The sequence below is a fragment of the Orycteropus afer genome, unplaced genomic scaffold (assembly GCF_000298275.1).
Source record: "Orycteropus afer afer isolate SDZICR_OR568_19922 unplaced genomic scaffold, OryAfe1.0 scaffold00289, whole genome shotgun sequence".
Lineage (NCBI taxonomy): Eukaryota > Metazoa > Chordata > Mammalia > Tubulidentata > Orycteropodidae > Orycteropus > Orycteropus afer.
This window is the reverse complement of record NW_006921876.1, coordinates 1,515,929-1,540,190: the sequence shown is the minus strand read 5'-3', so window position 1 is coordinate 1,540,190 and position 24,262 is coordinate 1,515,929. Positions and strand designations below refer to the sequence as shown.

Below are 24,262 nucleotides of genomic sequence, written 5' to 3'. Positions count from 1 at the left end.
GGCACAAAAGCTTTCAGGACTTGCTTCTGTGTGGATATGGGTCTCCAAGATGTTCTGGGCCTTTTACTCTTGGCACCAAAACTTCCTTGCTTGGCCTACATTTAACCTGAGGTGCTACAGTTAGGGCAAGCTTCTTAAGACAGGCCCAGGTGGAAGACTGAGAAGTCTTGCCAGCATGGTTCCGTGAGTCATAAGAGGAGTTATGTTGGTATGGAGTCTTGGAACACATGCCTGGCGTGGCTGCATGGGTTTATCCTAAGCCTGCCACTTGCTGTAGTGTTGATGTTCATAGGACCCTGTTCAGAGTCGAGGACTAGGTACATTTCCGTGGGTTATTAGCTCCTTCTGGCATGTGGCTTGCAAAGTGGGATTGTAGAACCGGGAAGAAGGCTGATGAGTAGAGTCATGGCCACTAACTACAAATTCTGCCATGGAGAAGCCACGTTGATTGGCAAACTGTCTGGGTGAGCTGCCCAGGCAGCTCCATGGTTTGGGGGCCTCTCTATTCTGCTTGTCCATGGCTATCCTTGCCAAGTACCCTGGTCAGGAGAGGAGGAGGAAGGGAGGGTTGTCATGACATCACAGCCTTGTGATTTTACTGCAGCAACAAGCAGCAAACCCTCTGGGCACTGCCTTTTCCCTCACAGGGTTTCAGAGTCACACCTGTAGTGGGGACCGGTAGAGAGAACTGCAGCCTGGCCATAAGATCAGGCTGGCTTCCTGGAAGAAGAAGGTCCTGTGAACCCAAATGGCACAAACATAGGATAGTAGATAGTGTGTCTGGTTTCCACTATTGCTCTCTGCTTAGGGAATCAATATAGTGTCCATGCCATAATGTTACCTGGGGTGGGTCCCCCCATATGTTCTAGACAGCATCTGGCACAGCATCTGCCCCTGCAATAGGGAAGAGCCTGGGACCAGTAAAAGACCTGCAGTCCCACTGAAGGCTCCCAGGAAGCACAAGCCTCCAGAATCAGTGAGAGTGGCCAGCTACCAGTTAAGAACCAGGGTCCTCTCAGCTTTCTTGCCCTGTGAGGTCCAAGCAGAGGAGGTTGAGGGAGAGTTTCCTTTGAAGGGAAGGCCCAGGAATGTTGTTTCTTGTCTCCTGCCTTCTTTTGCTAGGAGAGAGCCACTCAGAGCAGCTTGTTGGGAAGGGAGGAAAGAGGAGACCAGACAAGACATGGCCTTGGGTTTCCTTGGGTGAGGGGGCCAGAGCTGGAATGTTTGTTCAGTGGCTGCCGAGTGTCTGGCTCTTATCTCCCACGTAGAGAGGAGGACCAGCTGGGGCCAACACTCTGTGTTTGGCCTTCAGGAAGGCAGGCACTGAGGAGCAAGGTAGCCAAGAGACTGGGACAGTCAGTGGACCTGTCCTAACACTGGTTCTCTGGATCCTCATGGGCTCCCCTGCTGGAAATGAGGCCCCTATGATTCACCTGAGACTCTTGCAACCCACCCTCCCCTTCCACAGACAGGGGCAGAAAGCCTGGATGGTCAAAGAAACATGCGTACCCTGTTTTATACTACCCCTTCCTCCCACCACACAGCCTCTTTATAGAAAGTCCTGCCCTCTGCTTGATGTGGGAGGGCTATGGGCAATGTTTGTATACAGTGTGCCTGCCAGCGGAAGTGTGCAATGTGTCTGTGTCTGTGTGTGCCTGAATGTAAAATCACACCCTCAGGGGGCTTGGAATTGAGGGAAGGAAGGGTAGCCAGAGAAGCCAGGTGTCCTGGCTGTGGGCCGGCCCCAGGCACACAGCAAACCTGCACATCTGGAGTGAGACACACTGCCCCACCCCCTCAATGTCCCAGACAGCATCTGGCACAGGATACTGGCTGTAACACTTTCGGTTTATTGGCTGGGGTGCCCTGGTGTGGCTGACCAGCCACTGGGCCTGAGAGAAGCCCTGTCTTGTATTTCCACCCCCTTTCCTCATCTCCCCACTCTGGCTCCCGTGGGACATGTAAGGACACTCATACCCCAGGAATAGGGGGAAATAGAGGCTTAAAATAAAACCAAATCCAGGTGGGGGAAGGGGTAGGACATGTACATTACAATGAAGATTATGCCACCGGCTCTACACAATACAGTGTGTAGAGGTGGGCAGGGAAGGGGGAGGGTCCTGCTGATACTCCCTCTCCCCACCGGGGCAGGGACCCCAGAGAAGAACGGTCACTTCAAGTGTCTCAGTGAAAGCTCTGACTCCTGGCCCTGGCCCCTTGCTTGGGTTGGGGCAAGGGAAGGAGGGCTCACGGGGAAGTGGTTTATGAAGGAGTCCAATTCCCCTGCCTCCTGAGGGCAGCCTCAACTGGAGCCATTGGCCCTGTAGGTCCTGGTGCCTGGGGGAGAGGGATGGTATGCCCATCTTCTGCCCTCCTCCCACTGTCCGGTATCTGAGGGAAGCATGCCTCTGGTCCCCTCCCCCAGTGCGAGGGTAGTGGTCACTTCCTGCTGTGGAGTGTGTCCTGAAACTTGGTGCTGGTGTACCGAAGGTGGAAGCCTTTTTTGGTGATGGTGTCATCCGAGTGGAATTTCACCAGGACAGAATCTCCCGCCGAGTATACCTCCTCAGGAGGCTAAGGGAGAAAAGGGGTAAGTGTGAGGCTGAGGAAGAAGGGATGGGGCTGGAAAGGGGAGAAGGCTAGTTCTAGCTAGAGAGAACCAATTGAGCTTCTCCCCTAGTTCCAGGCTCCCCAGATATAAAGGAGGCAAGAGACTCCTGGCCTTTCACCATACCCCTCCAGACCCTTTAAGCAGACTCTTGCTAGAAGGAGTTCAATGGGGCTCCTGGGAGAAGGAAGAAAACACAGGGTAGAGAAGTTTGCCTTAAGTTCAGAGTAGATTTCCATCTTAACTCAGCTCTGCTACTACTAACTAGCTAGCTGTGGAGTCTTAGGGACTCTCTGGACCTCATTTTTCCCAGAGAGGGAAAAGGAGGAAATGCTACCTTTTCTCCAAGCCTAGAAAGGTTAAAAGCAAAAATACCAAACTCCCTGCCATCGAGTTGGGTCTGACTCATAGAGACCCCTCCTTGGGTTTCTGAGGTGGTATCACTATGGAAGTAGATTGCCCAACCTTCTTTCCAAGGAGTGGCTGGTGGGTTTGAACCACCAGCCTTCTGGTTAGCAGTCAAATGCCTTAGGCACTATGCCACCAGAGCTTCCAAGAAGGGTTACAATGCAATGTACTGCCGTCGAGTTGGATCCAACTCATAGCGACCCCTCCTTGGGTTTCTGAGGTGCTATCACTACAGAAATAGATTGCCCAACCTTCCTTCCCAGGAGTGGCTGGTGGGTTTGAACCACCAGCCTTCTGGTTAGCAGTCAAATGCAAATGAGATGATGAATGTTTAAGTCTTGCAAAGGGAGCACGTTCTCTGAGGGGGCTCCCTTCTCACTGCCCCCCAAGTGTTTTTGGAGAACACAGGGCAATACTTCTTTCTGCAGGGGTGTGGAGGAAGCTGACAGAAAGGCATGGCCCGCCCCAGACCTGGACTCTGCCACCTTCTGCAAACAACACCCCCCCCAGGTTATGGCCATGCTCTGCTTTAGGTGCTGCCTCCTTTCTGGAAGGCTCCCTGCAAGTCCCCTCCTCACCTCTGTGGGCAATCGCTCAGTGGGAGCCACCCCCCATAGCATAACATCAGCACATAAATGCCCTGGGCCCTCCCTCAGGGAACAGCAAGAATCCTTTCTGAGAACCTTGGGGCTATTTCCAGAAAATGGTAACCTTGGAGGATGCCCTGGTTGGGTTCCTTCCCTAGGTCTCCTCCCTGTTGTTTCAGCCTGGTGGAGGTCTCTGGAAGAAGCTATAAAGGGCCAAGCAGGGTAGGGGTTAGCTGGATAGCTAGGGGATTGCAGAGCAGTGCACAGGGCAGACAGAGGGAGCTGTGAGCTCAGCTTGCCTGATTCACCTCTCCACTCCATCCTTCAGCCATGCCCAGCCTCTGCCATTTCCACAAAGGCTGAAGCTCTGCCCCTAAGATTCAGCCAATGTCAGGTCCAGCAGCTGCCGCAGATCCTGGACCATTCAACCTTTCCTGGGGCCCCCAGACTGCCCTGGAGCATGGTTGTGAGAGAGGTAAGGGGGGAGGGCAAGTGTATGAGTGCGTAGGAGGTGATGGGAGGGAATTTAGAGTTGGGAAGAGAAGATAGCCAGCTATCTCTAGAAGAGGAAAAGATTCAAAGAGACAAAAATAAAAAATTAAAAAAAAAAAAAAAGGAGAAGCCACAAAGTCTTATTGGGAGGGGAAAAAAATCCATCTATGTGGTTAGCCATTGGCCTTAGTTAAAATCCTATCAAGCATAACTTTGCCCGCTGTCTCTGAAAGTGCTGGTATGGCAGCCTCACAGTAGAACAAGAAGCAATGTGCATAGTCTGCTTGGACAGCAGCAATGTCTTTGGGACAAGCTGGACTCTCACCAAGATGAAAACCTGGCAGCAGAAGGCATGAGGTGTTTTAATGGATCAGCCAGACAGATTGTGAGAGCAGCTAAGCTCAGGCTCGCTGGCCCTGGCATTGGCCCCAACCTCTGGTCCCCTCTCCAGGCCCTGGACAGCTGCCTTGGGGTGGATGTAAGGGGAGAGAGGGGGCAGAGAGAACTCCATTCTCCTCCCCAGAGGTACAGTAACCAAACTGGTTCTGAGACAGGCCTGGTTTGGGGCAAGGCTCATCCCAGGGCCTGTGGGAACCTTAGTTTTGCCTAGAAAGGATCCAGTTTCCTGGCCCTTCTGGGTGGGAGAATGGCACAAAGCCAGGTGGATCTCTGAGTAGGCTCCTACTAGGTTGAGTCCTTTGGCTCCCGTAAAGGACCAGGTATGTGCGACCACTCATGCCAGCTCCCCCACCCCTCCAAGGCACTGCTAGCACTGGGAGTTGGGTGAGAGTTCCCCTCAGCCCCAGAGAGTGTGGGGAGGGCCTTACCCCAGAGCCGCAGTAGCGCCCCAGTCTGGGGGCTGTGCTGTCGTAGCCGTCAAAGAGCTCCATGTAGTCATAGCCACAATCGGTCTCCTCCTCCACCTCGAAAGTCTGGAACACGAGCTCCACGCCATAGCCCTCCTCGGCCACAACCACCCACTCGCAGTCCACCCCCCCAGGGTAGTTGTTGTCTCCAAACTGGGCGTGGGAGTAAAGGTCCTTGGTCTTCACCTCTGCCCGCACCTGGCCCCCACACTCTGCAGGGGGAGACAACAAGATTGGCAGGCATTTCCTGAGCACTGCCCATGTGCCAGGCACTGGGCCCCATCACGTTTAACCCTCACAGTGAAGACAGAGGCCTGAAATAAGGCCCCACAGAGATGGGTGGAGTTTGGACCTGGCCCAGAACTAGAACTGCTCTACTGCCGTTCTACCTTGGGGAGTGATGCATACTGAGGCCAGGGGATGTATGGGGATGAAACACACTGAGTGAAAGAAAGTCAGAGTGGTGGTATTGGGAATGCATGCTGTGTCTAAGGAGGGCAGCTGTTAATTCATCCCAGCTGGTGGCTGTCATGGAAGAATACGGGTCCAGCCTTGCCAACTCTTCGATTTTTAAGAGAGGCCATACATCTGGAATTTATGTAAAAACTTCTGAGTTTGAAATGCTGGCTCAGATTTATATTGAAAAAAAAAAAACATTGTGGGCAAAATATAGCAGGTCTGAGGGCCAGACTGAGTTCTGGGGCCCCCAGTTTGTGACCCCTGTTCTGGGAAAGGCCACCCTCCTCCCAACACCCTCTAGCCTCCCTCCCTGCACCTGGTGTTTAGGCCTCCCTGGAGAAGATGGGGAGAGGGCTGGGTGAGGCCAGGGTCAGGGACTGAACCAAACAAGAAGTAGGGGAGGCTGTGCATTCTTCAGTTCTGGGGACTCTCCAGTAGGTAGCTCAAGACCCATGAAGACACTGTGAAGGTTTACATTTGAATCCTCAGTCTGGCATCCAAGGCCTCCCAGCACTGGGCTCCAGCCTTTCTTGGTAGCCACATCATTCCCATTTCATCTCCATTACTGTTCTCACTCACCCAATGCTGGGTGCCATCAAGTTCATTCTGAATCATAGCGACCCCATGTGACAGAGTAGAACTGCCCCATAGCATTTTCTTGGCTATAATCTTTACAGAAGCAGATAGCTAGGTGTTTCTCCCACAGAGCCACTGAGTGGGTTTGAACCACCAGCCTTTCAGTTAGTGGCTGAGTGCTTAGCCATTGAGCCACCAAGGCTCCCTCACACACCCAATACTCTAGCTAAGTAAATTACTTGCTGTCACCTGTATACACCCTGAGCTGTCCTGGGGTTGGAGCTTTGCTTGGGCTTCCCGTCTTCCCCGCACTCAGCCCCTATCTAGAATGACCCTACCAACTCATACCTGGGTTGGCTCTTAGTATCTTTCTTATTGTTCTTATCATGTTTTGTCTCATGCTGTAATTATCTGTGCATGTTTTACCTCACAATGGGACTAATTGTTCCTAGAGGAACAGGGTGGAAGGCTCCATGCCTGTTTCCTAGCCATGCCCCTCTCAGAGTCTTCTTGCATAGGGTGAGAGCTCCATAAATGGTACTTGAACAAATGAACACATGAATGCTGAGTAAGCTTCTCAAGGGCAGAGGTCTTCATGTGCTTTGTTCATTTTTTTGAACCACACTTAGAATAATGCCTCATACATATTAAAGCATTAATAAATATTTGTTGACTGAATGAGTAAATCTTTGGGGTTAGAATGGGAGTGGGTTTCTGCATTGTCAAGTGTCCTATCTTTGGGGACTTTGGGAAATTCCTGAAAGAAAAGAGTCTGAACTAATAAGTAAATACCTCTTCCCTCTACCCTACCCTGGTCCCTGGGTTTCCTACCCCACACCATCACCGCTCTGTTTTCCAGCCATCTCAGTCTCTAATCACAACCTCTACCCCCACACCCTCTAGTGCTTATTCTCTGCTCCCCTGGCCTGGCTGTCAGAACACATTGTCTTGTACCCTCATCCATCATTCTATATTCTACAAGCTGTCTCTCCACCCAGGCTACAAGGCATGGTCTGTCTGTGCCTTACATAAGCTCTTTGTAAACCCCCACCTCCAGCCCAGGCCTTGGCTTTGAGTTGAGGATCAGCAGATATTTCCAGAACATATGACCTGAGGGTCCAGCTGCCCAGCACCCTGGCCTGAGGCAGGCCTTACCTGTGGAGTGGGATGCCTGGAAGCCCTTCCTCTGGACAGAGTTGTCAGAGAAGAATCTCAGGAACATGCGGTTGCCACTGGCCAGGACAGGTTCTGGCTTCTTGCTTCCACAGAAGCGGCCCAGGACGGGGGCCTTGGCATCACGCCCATCGTACACCTCCAGGTGGTCGTAGGCACACTCAGGCTGGGACTCTATGTCCATCTCTGTGAAGGTCTGGAGGATGTGAGAGTACAGATTAGGAATGTGGCTAGGAGGCTGGATAGTTGGGGAGTGAGAGGCCCCAAATCTAGGCCTCCAGACTCAAACTCATGTTCACCCCAAGGGAGCAGCCACTGTTGGTGGATGACAGTGAGGGAGGACCCAGGAATTGAGCAATAGCAAATACACCCCAATGTATACTGGGAATGGGAGCCTCTGTGAAGATCGGATTTAGGGGTTCTCACAGGGATGGGCTCAGCCATCCTACTCTATCTGCATTGTTCTAAGCAGCACTTCTGATTTGTTCAGGACTTTGGTGATAGATATATAGGTGGTGGCCCGACTGCATGGAGGGAGCAGATTGTCCATGCAGGCTGGGAGTGGGCACCTTACCAGCTTCACCCGGTGCCCAGGGGTGCTAGAGATGGCCCAGGTGCACTCCTTCTTGCTGGGATATTTGTCAGGCCAGTTGGGGCTGCTGATAGTGCCAGTGGTGGAGGTTACCTTGTGGTCACAGCCAGCTGTGGGGGAGTGAGTGAGTGGAAGGGAATCAGCAGGAACCTCACTGCTCAGATGCCCCCTATGAAGAAAGGCCCTTCCCTCCTGCCCTCCTCCTTTCTTCTTTCTCTCATTCCCCACTGAAAAAGTGGACTGAAGGTTTACATGACCTCTCTTTCTGTTACCCATGACTAGGGAAAACCTAGATGGCTGGTTTTAAAAGAAGCTATAGCTAGACCCCACCCTGAAGTAGCACAGATGCCTGAGACCCACAGAAGCTATCATCAGAGATGCCCCTGTGTAACCGCCCCCCACCCCAGCCTTTGAAGCCCATGTCATCAGCCATACCGCCTCTGCCCATCCTTGGTGTCGTCTACTGACCTCCTGCCACACCATTCACAGACTTTGGCACCCGACTCAGTTCTCTCTACCTCCACTTCTGTCATCATCCTATGTGATGTTAACAAACATGTGACAATCACTCCAACACCCTGGCCTCCAGTTCTTTGACCTTCTCAGTTCTATCAGTTTTTATTTCCCTCTTGAGACACTCATGCTTATGATCTCATCCTAGGCTTTGTCATCTAAGATTTCTTGATGCTACAAATGCATCTATCTCTGTGGCTGCCTCCTACTTTTTTAGTGGGTTCAAGTCCTCCTTTTCCTATAATAGTTATTCAACTTTAGAGGGACTTCCATAATCTTGATATTTCAGTTTTCTTCCAATATAGCCTCCTCTGTTGACTTAACACACATCCTTATCCAGCTAGACGACATGGCCTATCACCTAGCATCCTACTCATCAACATCCTCAATTGCCCTGCTCCCTTATCTTTCTACTGCACCATCTTAGAAAACCCCATCTGTGGTCTCCAGCCTCAGTTGGGTACCCCAAAACTATCTGATACTCTTTGGATTTTCCCTTAGCCAGCTCCATTTCTCACCACCTGAGCAACTATTCTAAATCTTCAGCACTCACCTCAAGTCACTGTCTCAATTGCCAGCCTGTCACTCTCAGCAGACCACCTTACCTCCTACTTCAGGATCATCAGGCATGAACTCTTCAACTTCCCACCCCCTATCTGCAAACACAACTTATCTGCCTCTACCTTCTCTTCTTTCTTTTGGTTTCAGAGGAGAAGGTGTTTCTCCTCTCTGTCAGGGACGAATTTCTCTTCTGTGTGGCCTGGAGTCCTTTGCTGCCTACAACCTGAGGGCCCTCATACCATAAATTATCCACTATCACCCTCACTCTCTCTACCGTTCTGTAGGCCCATCCTAAAATAGCCTTCCCATGACACTAATTCCCCTTTAGATACCACCTATTCTCTCCCCTTTTCTTCTCAAATAAACTTTAAGAAAATTTGTTATTATTACCATGCTATCACTACTTACTCACCAGCCACTTCTCGGAAGGAAGGTTGGGCAATCTACTTCCATAGTGATAATGCCTCGGAAACCCAAGGAGGGGTTGCTATGAGTCGGGTCTGACTCAACAGCACATAACAACAACAACATCACTACTTATGGCTCCGCAATCTACTGTCATCTGGCTTTTGCCCCTGAAAAACTTGGCCTCACAAACTCAAAGTGCTCATTCTTCATTATCAATCAATCTGACAGGTCCCTCTGAAGAAAACTGGGCAGCCAATGCACCGTTGGGCCCAGTCAGGAAAAAGGGACAGGTGGGGTGTGTAGGCTTCACATATTGGCCTATAGTCAGAAGCTCATAGAGTAAACTGCACAGTCATGGGGGTCCAGAGAGGAGCTGTGATTAAGGCCACCCAGCTGATCCCTGGTGGAGGCAGGTCCAGTTCCTGTATTCCCACGTTTGAGCTACAAGCTGTTTCCATTACCCATCGGTGGTCTTACATGTCCACATATGCCCTCATCCACTTAGACACTGGTCTTCCACACTCTCATTTTCCCTTGTACCTTCACTTCTCTACCCATCTAGGCTGAAATCTCCTTGGGGGCAGAGGGGCCCCTCTTGAGTCCCTTCAGAACTCTGCACAGTGCTGAACAGGGCTTCAAGAAATACTAATGGATTGGTAAGTACTCTATCACTTGCATAAAGAACCCTGAATACTTCTAATGTGAATCATGGTTATGAACATGTCATCTTGCCTAAAAGTTTAAACCCTCTCCTGGCGATGTTGTTGATGTTGCTATTTTATTGATCAAACACCTTTTGTTTCATAAAGAATATAGAGATAGATTGTAATTTAGATAACATCTAATAAGGCTCTCTCTAGCTAAAAAACTGGGGGCTCTGTGAAACAGGAACTCTGTATTTGGGAAGACTGAACTGTCCATTGGTTCACTGTTGAGTGCTTCAGTTCTGTGGTCAGCAGTTTATACCTTGATTGTACATCTTATAATGGAAAAAAAAGTCATTTGCCAGGTGCTGTGCTAAGTGTTCAAGGAGCTCTGGTGGCATATGGCTAGGGCATTTGGTTGCTAACCAGAATGTCAGCGGTTCAATCCCACCAGCCACTCTGTGGAAGGAAGATGGGATGATCTACTTCCATAAAGATTTACAGCCTTGGAAACCCAGTAGGGGTTGGAATCAACTCAATGGCAGTGAGGTAGGTCTTTTTTTTTCTTTTTTTTGTACTAAGTGTTCAAAGCAATATCTATAAAGCTCAGTACCCTGCAAAATAGGTAACATTGTAATGCAGAGAGGCTGAGTGCTGCTCAAAGTCACACAGACATTAAGAACCACAGGCAAGAGTCAAACCCTGTGTACTTGACCTTGTGTTGTGCTGGTATATCCCCAGGAGGCAGGGGTCACATTGGCACTGATGACTTGGAGCAGGTCTGTGTTGTATCACGCCCAGGGAAGTATCAGATGACATGGACAATGACTTAAGAATTGTTTCCAAATGGAATACTGTGCAGCACTAAAGAATAATGTAGAATCTGCAAAACACCACTTAACGTGGATGAACTTAGAGGACAGTATACTGAGTGAAATAAGTCATTTACAGAAGAAAAAGTATTGTATTTGTTCACTATTATAAAAAATCAAGGAAAGGTTTATAGACAGAAGGGAAATGTCTTTGCTGGTTACCAGGGATCAGGGTGGAGGGGGAGTTCTTAGGTTGGGGGAAAAAAAAAACGTACATACATATGGTGTGTGTATACACACACACACACCCCCCAAAAAAACCGAACTCACAGCTGCCAAGTTGGTCCCGACTCATAGGGACCCCTCCTTGCATTTCCGAGGCAGTAGCTCTATGGAAGTAGATTACCCAGTCTTCCTTCTGGTTAGCAATCAAATGCATTAAGCACTATGCCACCAGAGCTCCTATATAGATAGATAGATAGATAGATAGATAGATATAGATATAGATATAGATATAGATATATACACACACACACACATAACCATACATACATATCATATATATATATACACACACACACACACACACATATATACCAAAGATTATTAGTGGTTACCAGAGGTAGGAGGGAGGGGGGAAGGGAAAGCTTTTGTTGCAGGGGATTGAGTTTATGCTAATGGTGGTGGAATATTTCAGAAACCAAAAACCAAACCAAACTCACTGCCATCAAGTTGGTTCTGACTCATAGTGATCCCGCTATGGGTTTCTGAGGCAGTATCTCTACGGAAGTAGACTGTCCAGTCTTTTGGCTATCCTTTTGGAAAACGATAGTAATAATGGTGGCACAACATGAAAAATGTCATCAAAATCCCTGAGCTGTAAATGTGGAAGTTGCTAGGTCGGTGAATGGCTTGTTGTGTATGTTTTCACCACAATACAAGTAAAAACAGAAAAGAGAACTGTTGCCAAATATTTGCAGGGGCTTTAATATCAGGAAGGTAGCAGCCCTGTTCAAGGAGGCAGAAATATGACCAAGAATGGTAACAGCTAACACTCATACTTGATTGTGCTCCCTATAAACCATTCGGGAGCTCTGGTAGCATAGTGCCTAAGGTACTTGACTGCTAACTAGAAGGCTGGTGGTTCAAACCCACCAGCCACTCCTCGGAAGGAAGATGGGGCAATCTACTTCTGTAGTGATACTGCCTTGAAAACCCAAGGAGAGGTCGCTATGAGTCAGATCCGACTCAACAGCACATAACAAGAACAACAATAAGCCAGTCACTCACTGCTCGGAGCACTTTATAATGTCCCATCCACCCTACAAGGTAAGTACTGTTATTATCCACATTTTACACAGGAGGCAAATGAGGCACAGAGAGGGTAAGTAAGTCACTCAAGGGCACATAGCTAACTAAGTGGCAGAGCTGGGGCAGGCAGCCTGGCTCCAGAGTTTCTGCTCTTAACTACTGCCCTGTCTTACCACTCTGCTAGTGGGAGGACATTACAAAGAGAAAGATTTGGACTTGGCTTTTGATAAGTACCAACTACCAGAAGAACCTAAAAATGGAACAGGTTGCCTTGGGGCAGGAGTGAGCTCTGGACATATTCAAAGAGAGACTGGAGGGGAGGGACCTGTGTCCTAGGTGGGAGGCTAAGCAAGGTGACCTCAGAGAGCATTCAACTCCACAAGTCTAAAGTGAGGCTCATGGGATGGGTCTTCTCTGACTTACACTCCCCAGCCTCCAGCCCTTCAAGTCCAGGTGCCCCGAGGCATGAGGGGCCCCAGTAGGCTCTGGTACCAGTACTATCATTGCTGCTCTCTGCACAGCCCTTACCTTCCTTGCAGTCATGTTTGTTGTCATGGAGAACGAAGCCACTGCGACACTGACACTCATAGCTGCCGAAAGTGTTGACGCAGTCTTGCTGGCAGCCGCCATTATCCTTGGAACACTCGTCCTTGTCTGCAGAGGGGGCAAACAAGGGCAAACCTCGTGTCTGTGCAGGGCAGAGGTCTGGAACACCCCAGGGGAAGTGGGTGGCCTGGCTTGGTTTCTTTCCTCAAGGAGAAAGCAACAGCCAGCTGTCCAGGTGGGCAGTGGGAAGCCAAGGTGGTAGAGGTCTGGGGCAGTGCATGAAGCGGAACCAGCTGAATAGGGCCTGGCTGTAGGCTCCTGAGTCCCCACTGTGGGGAGAGAAAGTAGAAGTGGTATGGAGGAAGGGCTGGGGGACCAGAGCTGACCAGCATGGGAACCCTCTACCATTACCTGCTTACTGGACAGACGGACAAGTGGAAAAACAGACACACGGACAAGCAGACTGCAAGAGAAAGGAGCAGGACGCAGGGGTCCCTCTTTTACTTCACAACAGGAAATGTCACAGACACCATCAAAATGGGAGGGGGTGGGGGCGGGGAAGGTCCCCTGTCCACGTGAGGAGGGACAGGGGAGGAGGAAAGCACCAGTTCTGTCCGGCCAGGAGGCAGGCCGGAATGGCAGAGCGGAGGTGGGGGGGTGGGCACCAAAGCCCCCGTCCCATTCCATCCGAGGTGAGGTTCCTGAGTAACAAAGGGTCCAGGAGGCCTGGCAGGCCTCATTGGGGGGTCCGGTTTCTTTTCTGCACTCGGAATTTGAGCTGATGGGGGCGTCCCCGAGGGGGCTGCAGAGCTGGCCTCTTTTCTGAAACGAGAGAGATAGAGAAGGAGAAAAGGGACCAAGGGGTGGGGGTGGAGGGTGGGAACCAGGGAGGGAGAGTAGTGAAAAACCAGATGGGGCCTCTGTGGGGGGTGGAATCCATGGGGCGGGGCGGGGCGGGGCGGGGGCAGCAGAAAACACATGCAGGGTAGCATGTCCCGTGCAGCCAGGCCATGAAGGGGTAGTGGTGGGAGGAGGCACAGCGACAGGGGACAGGGTGAGCCTGTTGCAGAAGAAGGTCTTAGACAGGCACACTGAGGCCCACACATTGGACACAGGGAGAGAGAGAGAGAGAGTTACTGGTTGGTGGAAAGCAGTACACAGAAAGGATGGCCTTGGTGAGAACTCTGCTCTCGCTCATTCTGCTTGCTGCATCGATAGAGTGTGTTACACAGACACACACACACACACACACACAGGTACAAGACATCCCACAGCCCCATTCATGGATGTTCCAAACATGGAAACACAGACACTAATCCACAGGCATATACACACACATGTGCACATATAGCTGCACATAGATACATACCACCCATCCATACACACCACTTCATGGGCAGACATGCAGATACAAATACACTAATACATGTGAAGATACAGAAACATAATCATACACACACACACACATCATCATCATCACCCATTCACAGATATATCTAGGAGCAGACAAGAGATACATATTACTCACTCCCACATTTATGTGAAGAAGCATGCAGATATAGAACATACAGCTAGGAATATACACACAAAGGCATAGACCCATATGGACATGCAAAGACACAAATGCATAGATTCATTACCAGATCTCTGTTAGGCGTACTCACACATGCTTCTGCTCGTGCTCTGATGGACCCATACATGCACTCTCACATGAACACACAAACTTTTGCACTGGCACACAGAGATATACATGGTCACAGCATGGTCTGTCACGCCCACATATTCTCAAGTCTGTGGTCATTTGGGGGATGGTGTGCTTGGCATGTAGGCTGGCATTCATGTTGTTGATCCAAACAGACACTCAGAATTCAAAATGAACTGTGAAATAGAAAGATGCCTGCTGGCACTCAAATGGACACATGGGGTCTGTAGCAAGGGCTCTGCCTCTGCTCTCAATCAGGAGAAGTGCCTGAGGGTTGGAGCACTGATTCCAGAAGGTTCTGCTTCTCCAACCCATTCTCAGGCAGGCCAGACCCCTCAGGGCCTATAAGAACCTAGGGCCAAGAGGTGGAGTCCCCAAGTCCCTTCCCAAGGGCTTCTTGCTCAGTTAGAGCATTAGAGGGTACCTGACCACAGCTCTGCACTAACTTTGAAGAAAGTATGGGGATGAGGGGGTATCCTAGGACTTGTTTTGAAGATTCACTTAGGGAATCGTGGCTGATCTCTGTTCCAGGGGCATCCAAGGAGGACTGCTAGGAGTTTGTAGGATCCTAGCTCAGGAATCGAGCAAAGATTCCCCTGACACATTTTGACCCTCATGCCTTACACATAGTTGTATCCCAAAATATCTAGTGTCTGGCACACAGTAAGGATAAAAGAAATACTTGCCAAATGAATGAATGAGTGGGTAAGTGAATGACTAAATGAATGAGTAAGAGAAAAGCAAGTCCTGAGGGAAGGACTATTTTAGCATCCCTGGGGCTGGGGCTCTGGCATGGGTGGGGAATGGAGGTGGGCAGCCTCACCTCTGAGCCAGGGGAGCAGGTTGCAGGAGTGGCAGGAGCAGGGGGATGGACATGGGCCCAGACAAGGCGATGGCACTCACCCTACAGTGCCCATATGCCCCGGAAGCTGGCAGGGGTCAGACTGAAGGTCTTCCAGGCTCTTTCTTCTCCTTCTTGGCTTAGGGTCTCCTCGATGGGTGTCCCAAAAGTCCAAAGAGCCCCCTCCTGGGGGGTCAGAGTCAGAGCCCCCATGCCCTGAGGGCTGCACCTTGATGCCCACTGGTGAGGTTCTTCTGCAGGTTTCTTGTACAATGGGGCAGTGTGTGTGTGCAGGGGTGCATGTGTGTTTCTGTGCAGGGCTGAGGGTGGGGTGGGCACAGTATCACACCAGGGCAGGGCAATATTCCTTGGGCGGAGAGCTCTAGGCTCTAGACCTGACAGATGTGAGTGTTGATACCCCATTCCCCTCCAAGATTGGAGCAACAGAAAGGCAGGAAGAGACGAGAGTAAGCAGGTAATGGTTTCCCTGGGGCAGAGCCCACCCTGAGTAGGTGTTATATCCCCTCGGCCCTCTGGTGAGAACCTCGTAGGAGTCCCAGGTGGGCACAGGGAAGAAAGGGATTCACACAGCAGGGTGAGGGTCTCAGCAAGCAGTGGGGAAGAGGGCGGTGGAATGGATGGAAAACGGGGCACTTAAGCAGAGCGGTGTGGCTGGCAGTGCCAAGCAGGGAACCAGTGCACAGGGAGCCGTGCATGGCATCCAAGTCGGGCAGGCAGGGATGCAGGATGCCCACATGGGGGCTCGAGGATGCAGTAGCCTGGGCAAAGGGGAGGAGGGAGAAGGAAGGCAGTACCAACTCGGGCATGGGCAGGAGCTCACTCCCAGAGCTGTAACTGCCTTTCTGCCCACCCATGCCTGCCCCACCAGGCATGTTAGGATGAGAATCTCTGGCCTACTTCCCCACAAAACCATCCTCTACTGTTCCATTGCCCACTGGTCTACCACTCTCTCCCACACCATAGCGTTCCTGCATTCACTGCCTGTGTCCTGAGCCTTACTGCCTCTAGAAAACCACTAGCCCTTTATAATCCAGCCCCAAGGCACCAGACACACTACCAACTGAAGGGCTGAGAGTTTCATAAAGTAAGGAGAGGTCTCCTGGGATCCCTGAGCCCAGCTACTCTTTTGACAGTCCCAAAGATGGAGATCATCCTAGAACCAGATAAGCCCAAGGGCCTGGAGCCCAAGCCTTACACTGCACAGGTTCTCAATAAACTAATGGATCTGAATCCCCCACCAGGGGGAGTGGGAAGGCTCTGGTGCTGAAGAAAAGGAGGCTACTCTTCTATTCTGAAGGCCACGGGCTGAACTGGGTTGACTTGTACAGGGTCTGATTAGAGGTCTAGCTGCTGCCAGATAATCTGCCCCACATGAGCCAATCCAAACACCCTCCTCCTCTCTGTTCACCCCGTGCTCTCTGGCCAAACTGAACTCCCTGTTCCCAGGATCTGCCCTCTCTGAGGCCTTGGCCTGCAGTTTCTGACACCTGGGATGCCCTCTCCCTGCATTTCTCCATGCTTATGTTCTTCCCATCTGCAGAACCAGTTCCAACATATCCTCTGAGGACCTCAGAAATAATGGAATTACAACTACTAGGGGGGCTGGCTCAGGACAGCCTGGTGGTGGTGGGGTCATGGGGGAAGCAGAGGGACAGACCCTGTGGCCCTGACACCAAGGAGAGTTGGGGAGTGCAGGGGCATGGAGAAGGGATGCTCCATCCTCTAGGGAAGGAGGGACTAGGAGCTGGGGAGTCCTGGTTTACCTGAGAAGAAATGGGCCTTGAAGCCCTTTTTGGAGACAGTGTTGTCGGACTTGAACTCCACACGCATGTTGTTGTACTGTGAGGTGATGACCTCGGGCTTCTCAGAGCCACAGAACTTGCCATGCAGCTTGGAGTCAGCCGTGAGTCCACTGCGCACCTCCACGAAGTCGTATTTGCACACCTGAAAGGGGGCCCAGGTCCAAGCTGCCTCCTCCAGGAAGCTTCTCCTTGTCACTGCCACCCTGGATGAGCTATCTATCCTGTGACTCTTTTAGCCTTTAATTATCTGCTCTCCCAAATCTAACAATTCATAGTTATGTCCCTTCCCACCCTTCACGCTCTTTCCCATTGGATCACTGAATCTAAGCCTTCCCAGCTTCCCCCAATTGGGAGCAATCTCTCCTCCTCTGCACTCTTGGCATATTCTGCCTGAACCTCTTTCAGAGGGAAAGGAAGCAGGCACTGAGCCCAAGCTCAGGCGCCTCAGACCTTCCTGCCCTTCCTTGGCCCAGGGAGGGCACTTACGTCATTGCCCTCGGTCTCAAAGAAGTCGAACTGCAGGGAGATGCGGTACTGGGTGGGGGCCACTAACTGCCAGATGCAGTTTTTGTTAGGGGGATACTCCTTGGGCCAGCCTGGGCTGGTGATGGAGCCGTTGAGCTTGGTGAGGAATCCACCACAGGCAGCTGAGGGGACAAGAGAGGTGGCATCATTTGCCAGGGTTCCTGCTTCAGGGAAAGGGATAAAATATGAGAGCTCAGGAAAAGCTAGGAGCTGGCATGCATCCAGGAAGAGACAAGAATGTGTGGATTCCCAGTAGCCCCTGGCTGCTTCTGGTTCCTTTGGGACAGAAGAAGAGGAGGCTGGGTGAGGGTGGGTGTCTTCAGAGGCAAGCCTATAGCTGGGGTTTGAGGCGTTACATGTGTGGCCATTTCTATTTTCTCTAAGAGAACCGGCCAGGGTGTCTGCTGAGAGGGAGGAGGAGAAGTGAGGGGCTCAACGCAGGCAATGCGGGTAGACAGGGAGGAGTGACAAGACAGTAAGGAGAACTGCCAAGCAGCACAGAGCTCAGGCAGATGCTGGAGATGGTGAGCCAGGAAGAAATGTTCACCAGCCTCTCAGGAACATGCTTAGAGAGAGGCTGTCCTAGAAGAGTGGTTTTCAAATTGTGGATCGTGACCCACTGGTGGGTGGTGAAATCAATTAGTAGGTCAAGATCAGCATTTAAATTTAAAAAGGAAAGAAAGAAATAATATTGAAAAAACAAACAAATACCAGCACATTACATATGGTGGTGGTGTGTTCTGGGTTGCAATATAAAATTTATTTCTTAACATGAGTTGTGAAAAAAGTGTTAGGGAATCCTTCTAGCTTTCCCAGGATGGCGTCTGTCCAAGGGAATTAAAAAAAAAACTTGGCTGGGGACAGTGGGCCGGTGGAGAGTGAGGCAGTGTGGGAGGTACTCACCCTCACAGCGACGCTTGTCAGGGGCCAGCTCATACCCAGGGTCACAACTGCACTTGTAGCTGCCTAGGGTGTTGAGGCACCGCTGCTCACAGCCCCCACGGTTGGGCCGAGAGCACTCATCTACCTCTGCAAGGGAAGGAAAGAGGGTCAGGGATCTGACCAGAGCCTGGGTCCTTCTTCCTGCCCTCTGCTTGACAGTCGAGTCCAGGGTCCCTCAGGCTTCCCATAATCACCCCAAGCTTTATTCCAGTGTGAGGAGGTCAACTGTGAGCCTCATTTAATTACTCAGTTCTGAAGCCTTGGGCCCACCCAGCCCACCAATGGCTGCTCAGAACCCCACTCAGGTCCCTAGGGGATCCTACTTGTGAAAGCCCCAACAGGATAGTAGTGACCTGAAGGAGGGGACAGGTGGGGACATGTTGGACCTGAGACCACACCAGCTGAGTTAGTGGCCACTACCAGTTATTGGAGCTGCTCATGAGCCAACGTGTGGGCTTAAATACTATTTTTTCATTTATGCTTCAGTTCTCATACCACACCTGAGAGAGAGGGATGGTTACTATCCCTACCCCAGCAGAGGAAAAGGGGCACGAGGAGAACACTTTGCCAAGGTGACACAACTAAGGAATTCATGCTGCCTCTCTCCCTACCAGAGCTGCCACAGCACTCCTACCTCTACTTCTTGTTGGCATTTGTTTTATACAAACTCTTAGACTTCTAGGCAATTCCTGAATAGTTACTTATTTCACTGTGGAGCACTTACCATATGTCAGTTACTTTTACATAAGTTACATCAGCTATGCAGTCAATTATCCACCAGCTTTCCAGTTGGGTTTATCTTTCCTCAGAGCATGGGCCCTGGGTCTCAATTTGAGACCCTCAGTGTCTATGTGATGAATGAGTGAGTGAAGGAGGAATGAAGGAGACAGATTGGCCATGGAGTGGGCAGGGAGGAGGTGGACTAGGGAAAGAGACACCTTTGAAAAAGTTGACAGCAAAGCCAGCTTTGTTAATGGATCCATCAGAGACGAACTTGAGCCAGAGGCGGCTGGATGTGCTCTTGATGTCATCAGGCTTCTCATAGCCACAGTAGCGCCCGATGAGGGTGCTGCTCTCGCTGTGCCCGTCGCGCACCTCCAGGTAGTCGTAGGCACAGCTGTCATGGCGCTCAATCTGGGGGCAGGGTGATCAGCAGAAGGAGCTCTAACTGCTAGGGGCCTGACACCCTGGAGCCCACAGAGGGGTGGACAACAGGAGGACTAGTGTCGGATCATAGGGTGTCTGAGGTACCTCAAAGGACTGGAATGTGAGGCCCACATGGAAACCTTCGGACACCTGGATCCGCCAAATGCAGACTTTGCTGGGCCGGTAATCGTCTGGGTAATTGGGCGACTGGATGTGGCCATTGTCTTTTTTAACATCACCCCCACAGATGGCTTTGGGGACACAGGGTAAAGTGGGAAGGGGAGGTTGGTTAGAATGCTCTGCCTTGCTTGCAAGCTCCTTTCCCACTCTCCTGTTATCCTCCAGCCCTCTCAACGTGCCCCCAGCTTCCCAGTGCCCTCCCAGATTCAGCCAATCCCAATGTGCTTTTGTGAGCCTTCCTATTTACCCTCCCTTCAACCGTGCCTGTCAGGGAGGCATCCTTTCTAGATGCCTGTGGGACTTGCATTTGACTCCCCACCCTTCCTCAGTACCTTCATAGACAGCAAAGAAGCCCTTTCCAACCCAATTGCTACTGCTGCGGAACTCAACCCAGAGGCGGCTGTCTGTGGAAACAATGGGCTCCGGAAGCTTGCCTCCACAGAAGCGGCCTGTGTGGAAAGAGAAGTGGAGTCATGAGAGCCCCAAAGCGAGTCCTTCTCCCCCTCTTACACCAGATCTGGGCCTCTAGGATGCCCACCCTACTTCTGTGGGTGGCTTGGGGTCTCCAGCCCTGACCTCTGGTCTTTATATCAACTTTCCCACAACTGTACAGGCTCTCACCACCTGACATGCCCTCCCAAGACTGCACCACTCTGACTGGCTTGCTTTTGCCAAAGGTTTGCCTTGGCTTTGCAAAGCTTGAGACCATTCTTGGGGATAGCAGGCACTTGGGACATGAATCTATCTCTGGAAGGAAAGATGGAGCCTCACAATAACTGACTATACATGTGTTTCATTTTCTTTTTTAATGGCATATTACCATCTTTCCTTACCATTTTTTTTATTATTTGGGCTCCATGCAAAGAAATAGGAAGAGCTCTGGTAGTATAGTGCCTAAGGCACTTGACTGCTAACCAGAAGTCTGGCAGTTCAAATCCACCAGCCACTCCTCGGAAGGAAGATGGGGCAATCTACTTCCGTAGTGATGTTGCTGTTATTATGTGCCGTCGAGTTGGACCTGACTCATAGTGACCCCTCCTTGGGTTTCTGAGGCAGTATCACTACAGAAGTAGACTGTCCAACCTTCCTTCCGAGGAGTGGCTGGTGGATTTGAACCTCCAGCCTTCTGGTTACCAGTCAAGTGACTTAGGTACTATGCTACCAGAACTCCCGAACAAAACTTAGTGCACTACAAAATGCTTTCACAGATAGACTTTCATTTGACCAAATGCAGGGGATGCATAGTCCCCAGAATCTAGGGACTAGGTCAGAAAAAGTCCCCTGTGAAATAAAAACCTACAAGAATCTACATAAATGGATCTGGAATTCTTTGTAGTCAAGAATCTCCTAGGGATGATTTGTGTGTTCCTAATAAGATAGGGTGTTTCCTAACTTTCAGCAAGGGACAGAGGGTGCTGACCTAGGAATGTAAGTTATGAAAAAGAAACTGCATTCTTGGAAATGGTAACACGTCGGCAGGAGGAAGTGTTGTAATGACAGCTGCTTTGGGTGACTAATAAGAAATATTCAAATATCAAAAATTGGGAGAAAAAAAAAAGAGAGAGATTAGCAAGAATTTGTCAGCCTGCTTTAGGCACAGTTGGTGGGACCAAGGATTCTTATGAAAATGAGCAATCAAGAGCTGCTTAGGATTATGTCCAGACTGGAGAAGGATGATTCCTAGAACACCTTAGCCTTGATGGAGATACCTAACTCTTTGCCCTAATTCTGTACTCATTAAAGTACCTTCTGTTCTGTGATTTTAACTCACTTACTTGCCCCACACACACCCTATACCCAGCATACACCAAATCAAACCTGTTGCCATCAAGTCGATTTTGACTCATAGCGATCCTATAAGACAGACTAAAATTAATTGTCCCATAGGGTTTCCAAGGCTGTAAATCTTTACGGAAGCAGGCTGTCACATCTTTCTCCTGTGGAGCAGTTGGTGGGCTTGACCTGCTGACCTTTCAGTTAGCAGCCAAGCACTTTACCCACTGCACCACCCTCTAGCATATGCTACCAAGGACAAAGTATCTTGTGTAAAGTATCCTATAGCCCTTCAGTGGTCAGTTAACTGACCAGTTTTCTTCTGAGCCTGGCAGCATTGTGGGTGCCCTAAGCCAGACCTTGCAGACAGGTGAAGTGGAGCTTCTGAAAATGTACAGATGGGCAGCAGAACATGGAGCTATGAGATATCTCAAGGCCCAGAGAAAAGCAGCCTGTCTGCCTCTGTTCGTCAACTCACATAACTCTCTCCCCCTCCCTACAAGACAGACACCCTCCCAGGGAGGCCCAGAAGCTCACATCAAGGACCCTGAGGATCAGGAGGGTACTTGCCCAAAATCACACAGCTAGCTGGTGATGGAGCTAGGACTAGGACGTTGCCCCTGGCAAAGTGCTGAGTCCCAGAGAAGGCTGAAGAGAGTGTTGTGTGAGTCCTTCTACAAAGGAATCAGCCACAGAGGAGGCAGGAAAGTGGCTGCTGCCATTTACCTCGGAGGGGTGCCTTTCTCCAGAAGCCATCTCGAACCTCCACGTAGTCATACCAGCACAGGCGGCTGCGGTACAGATCCATGGATGTGAAGTTGAGAATGATCTGGGGGAAATGAAGTAGGGGTAAGGGAGAGGGTTACACTACCCCCAACACATCACTGATGTTCCCCTGACAGCCCCATGACCACTGCCCATTTACACTAGGCTGTTTGCTAGGGGTAATAGTTAAGGAGTTCCCAAAAGGTGCTCCTAGCAGAGAAATGTGACTCCTACCCAGATGCTCACCAGTTAAGGTAGCCTTCTTCCAGACACCCCAAGCCAGTCTTCTCTATTCCCATGACAAGATATATATATATATGAGGCCAGGGGTTCCACTGTGCTGCCATCCTCCCTAGTAAGGAGCCATTGCTTTGGGTTAAACACCCAGCCTTGCTTGCAGTCAACTTAACTAATATAAATCACAGCATCCTGAGAGTGAATAGGTTTCCTCAGTTACAGGGAAGGTCCAGGGCAGCATGATGGGTCTGAAGTGGGAATGAAGGGTCCAGAGAGAAGGCAGAGGAAAGAAAGGCTGAGTCACCAATTATCACACATTAATTGAGTCATACAGTATTAACTGAGTTCTTACTGCTGAGGGGGATACCAGATCTGAATGTCTCCCTTAAAGGGTTTTAAGATATGTCCCTGTCCTCAGGAGATTATACCTTACTTAGAAGGATAGGCATGAAAAGATCACTTAGTGAAAAAAACTCAGATTCCAGGTACACAAGCCTGGGTTTGAATCTCAGCTCTAAATTTCATTTCATGCTGTGAGTCCTTGGGCAAATCACTCAACTTCCCTGAACCTCAGCTGCCTTGTGAGTAAATTGGGAACAAGAGCATCTAACCCTTAGATGGTTGCTGTTGTCGTTATGTGCCATCGTGTCATCTCCGACTCATAGCGACCCCTCCTTGGGTTTCCAAGGCAATATCACTACGGAAGTAGATTGCCCAATCTTCCTTCTGAGGAGTGGCTGGTGGGTTTGAACCGCCAACCTTCTGGCTAGCAGTCAAATACCTTAGGTACTATGCCAACACTTCATATGTCCAAGGCATTGTCCTAAGCACCTCATATATATTAACTCATTTCAATCTCATTAAATATGAATTCATTAAATGCTCACTTAGTACTGGAAGAACATTTGCGACTGGTAACTACCAACTCTCCTTAACGGGTCAGCATGTTAACAAGTAGAGAAGCACATTTTCCAGAAGAGAAACAGTTTCCTTGTGAGTTTCCAGTGTGAGCCCAAAAGCCTGTGTTCAGAGTTCCAGTAAGCAGGAATTCCAAAGGACTGTTAACCTGACAAGGTGGACTGTAGACACATGATGGCTTGGGGGGCTCACCATGTATGTGTTAGCCGGGTTTCCTGTTGGAAGAGAAGGGGATAAGAAGGTCCTTCTACCCTGTGGCTTACTGGAGAGTTAGAAGCAGAAAGAGTAGAAGCCAGGATGAAAAGATTCCCAAGTGGGCACCAGCAATTGCTGTCTGTAACTAGGACCAATGATGGTCAAAGTAGACTTTCTGGCTCCCTGTCACTCTCTAACACCAATCTATCATATTTTTTGGTAATTTCAACATCTACCTGGACAATCCTTCTAACTTCCTGGCCTCTCAGTTCTGCGATCCTTTCTTTCCATTGCTCTCTATCATTTCTCAGTCACATGCTACCACATCAAGCCTCAGACCTTGTCATTATCAGTTGTGTGTCATCTCCATAATCTCAATTTCAAGGACCCCACCACTTGTCATCCTAGCTCACTCCCTCTAGCACACTTAGCCCAACGATTCTTCCAATTCACTATGACCTTCAATCTTTTGAGCCTATGGTATTTTCACTGCCTTTTGCCTCCTTCATGGACTTGTATCTTCCTTTACCTATCTTAGATTTCGTGGTCTACCCCTTTTCATTTCTTTTGATTCATATCTAAGTACATTTGTGTTTGAGGGTCCTTTTATTGTTTGTGGTACTCAAAAATAGGATGAGATCACATTTTTGGACATTTTT

General features: G+C 50.0%; 1 protein-coding gene across 1 annotated transcript in view; it reads right to left on the bottom strand.

The window, feature by feature from the left end:
- Positions 1-2,439: 2,439 nt before the first annotated feature.
- The window catches only part of BMP1 (bone morphogenetic protein 1), a gene marked incomplete at its 5' end in the record, with an annotated part of 57,837 nt that continues 36,014 nt past the window's right edge, over positions 2,440-24,262 (bottom strand). The window contains 12 exons of the mRNA XM_007950847.1: positions 2,440-2,574; positions 4,923-5,173; positions 7,152-7,365; positions 7,744-7,871; positions 12,539-12,664; positions 16,884-17,064; positions 17,409-17,569; positions 18,351-18,476; positions 19,328-19,523; positions 19,641-19,786; positions 20,048-20,164; positions 22,215-22,317. Coding sequence (XP_007949038.1) covers positions 2,440-2,574; positions 4,923-5,173; positions 7,152-7,365; positions 7,744-7,871; positions 12,539-12,664; positions 16,884-17,064; positions 17,409-17,569; positions 18,351-18,476; positions 19,328-19,523; positions 19,641-19,786; positions 20,048-20,164; positions 22,215-22,317 — 1,884 coding nt within the window. The remainder of the gene's footprint in view (positions 2,575-4,922; positions 5,174-7,151; positions 7,366-7,743; positions 7,872-12,538; positions 12,665-16,883; positions 17,065-17,408; positions 17,570-18,350; positions 18,477-19,327; positions 19,524-19,640; positions 19,787-20,047; positions 20,165-22,214; positions 22,318-24,262) is intronic.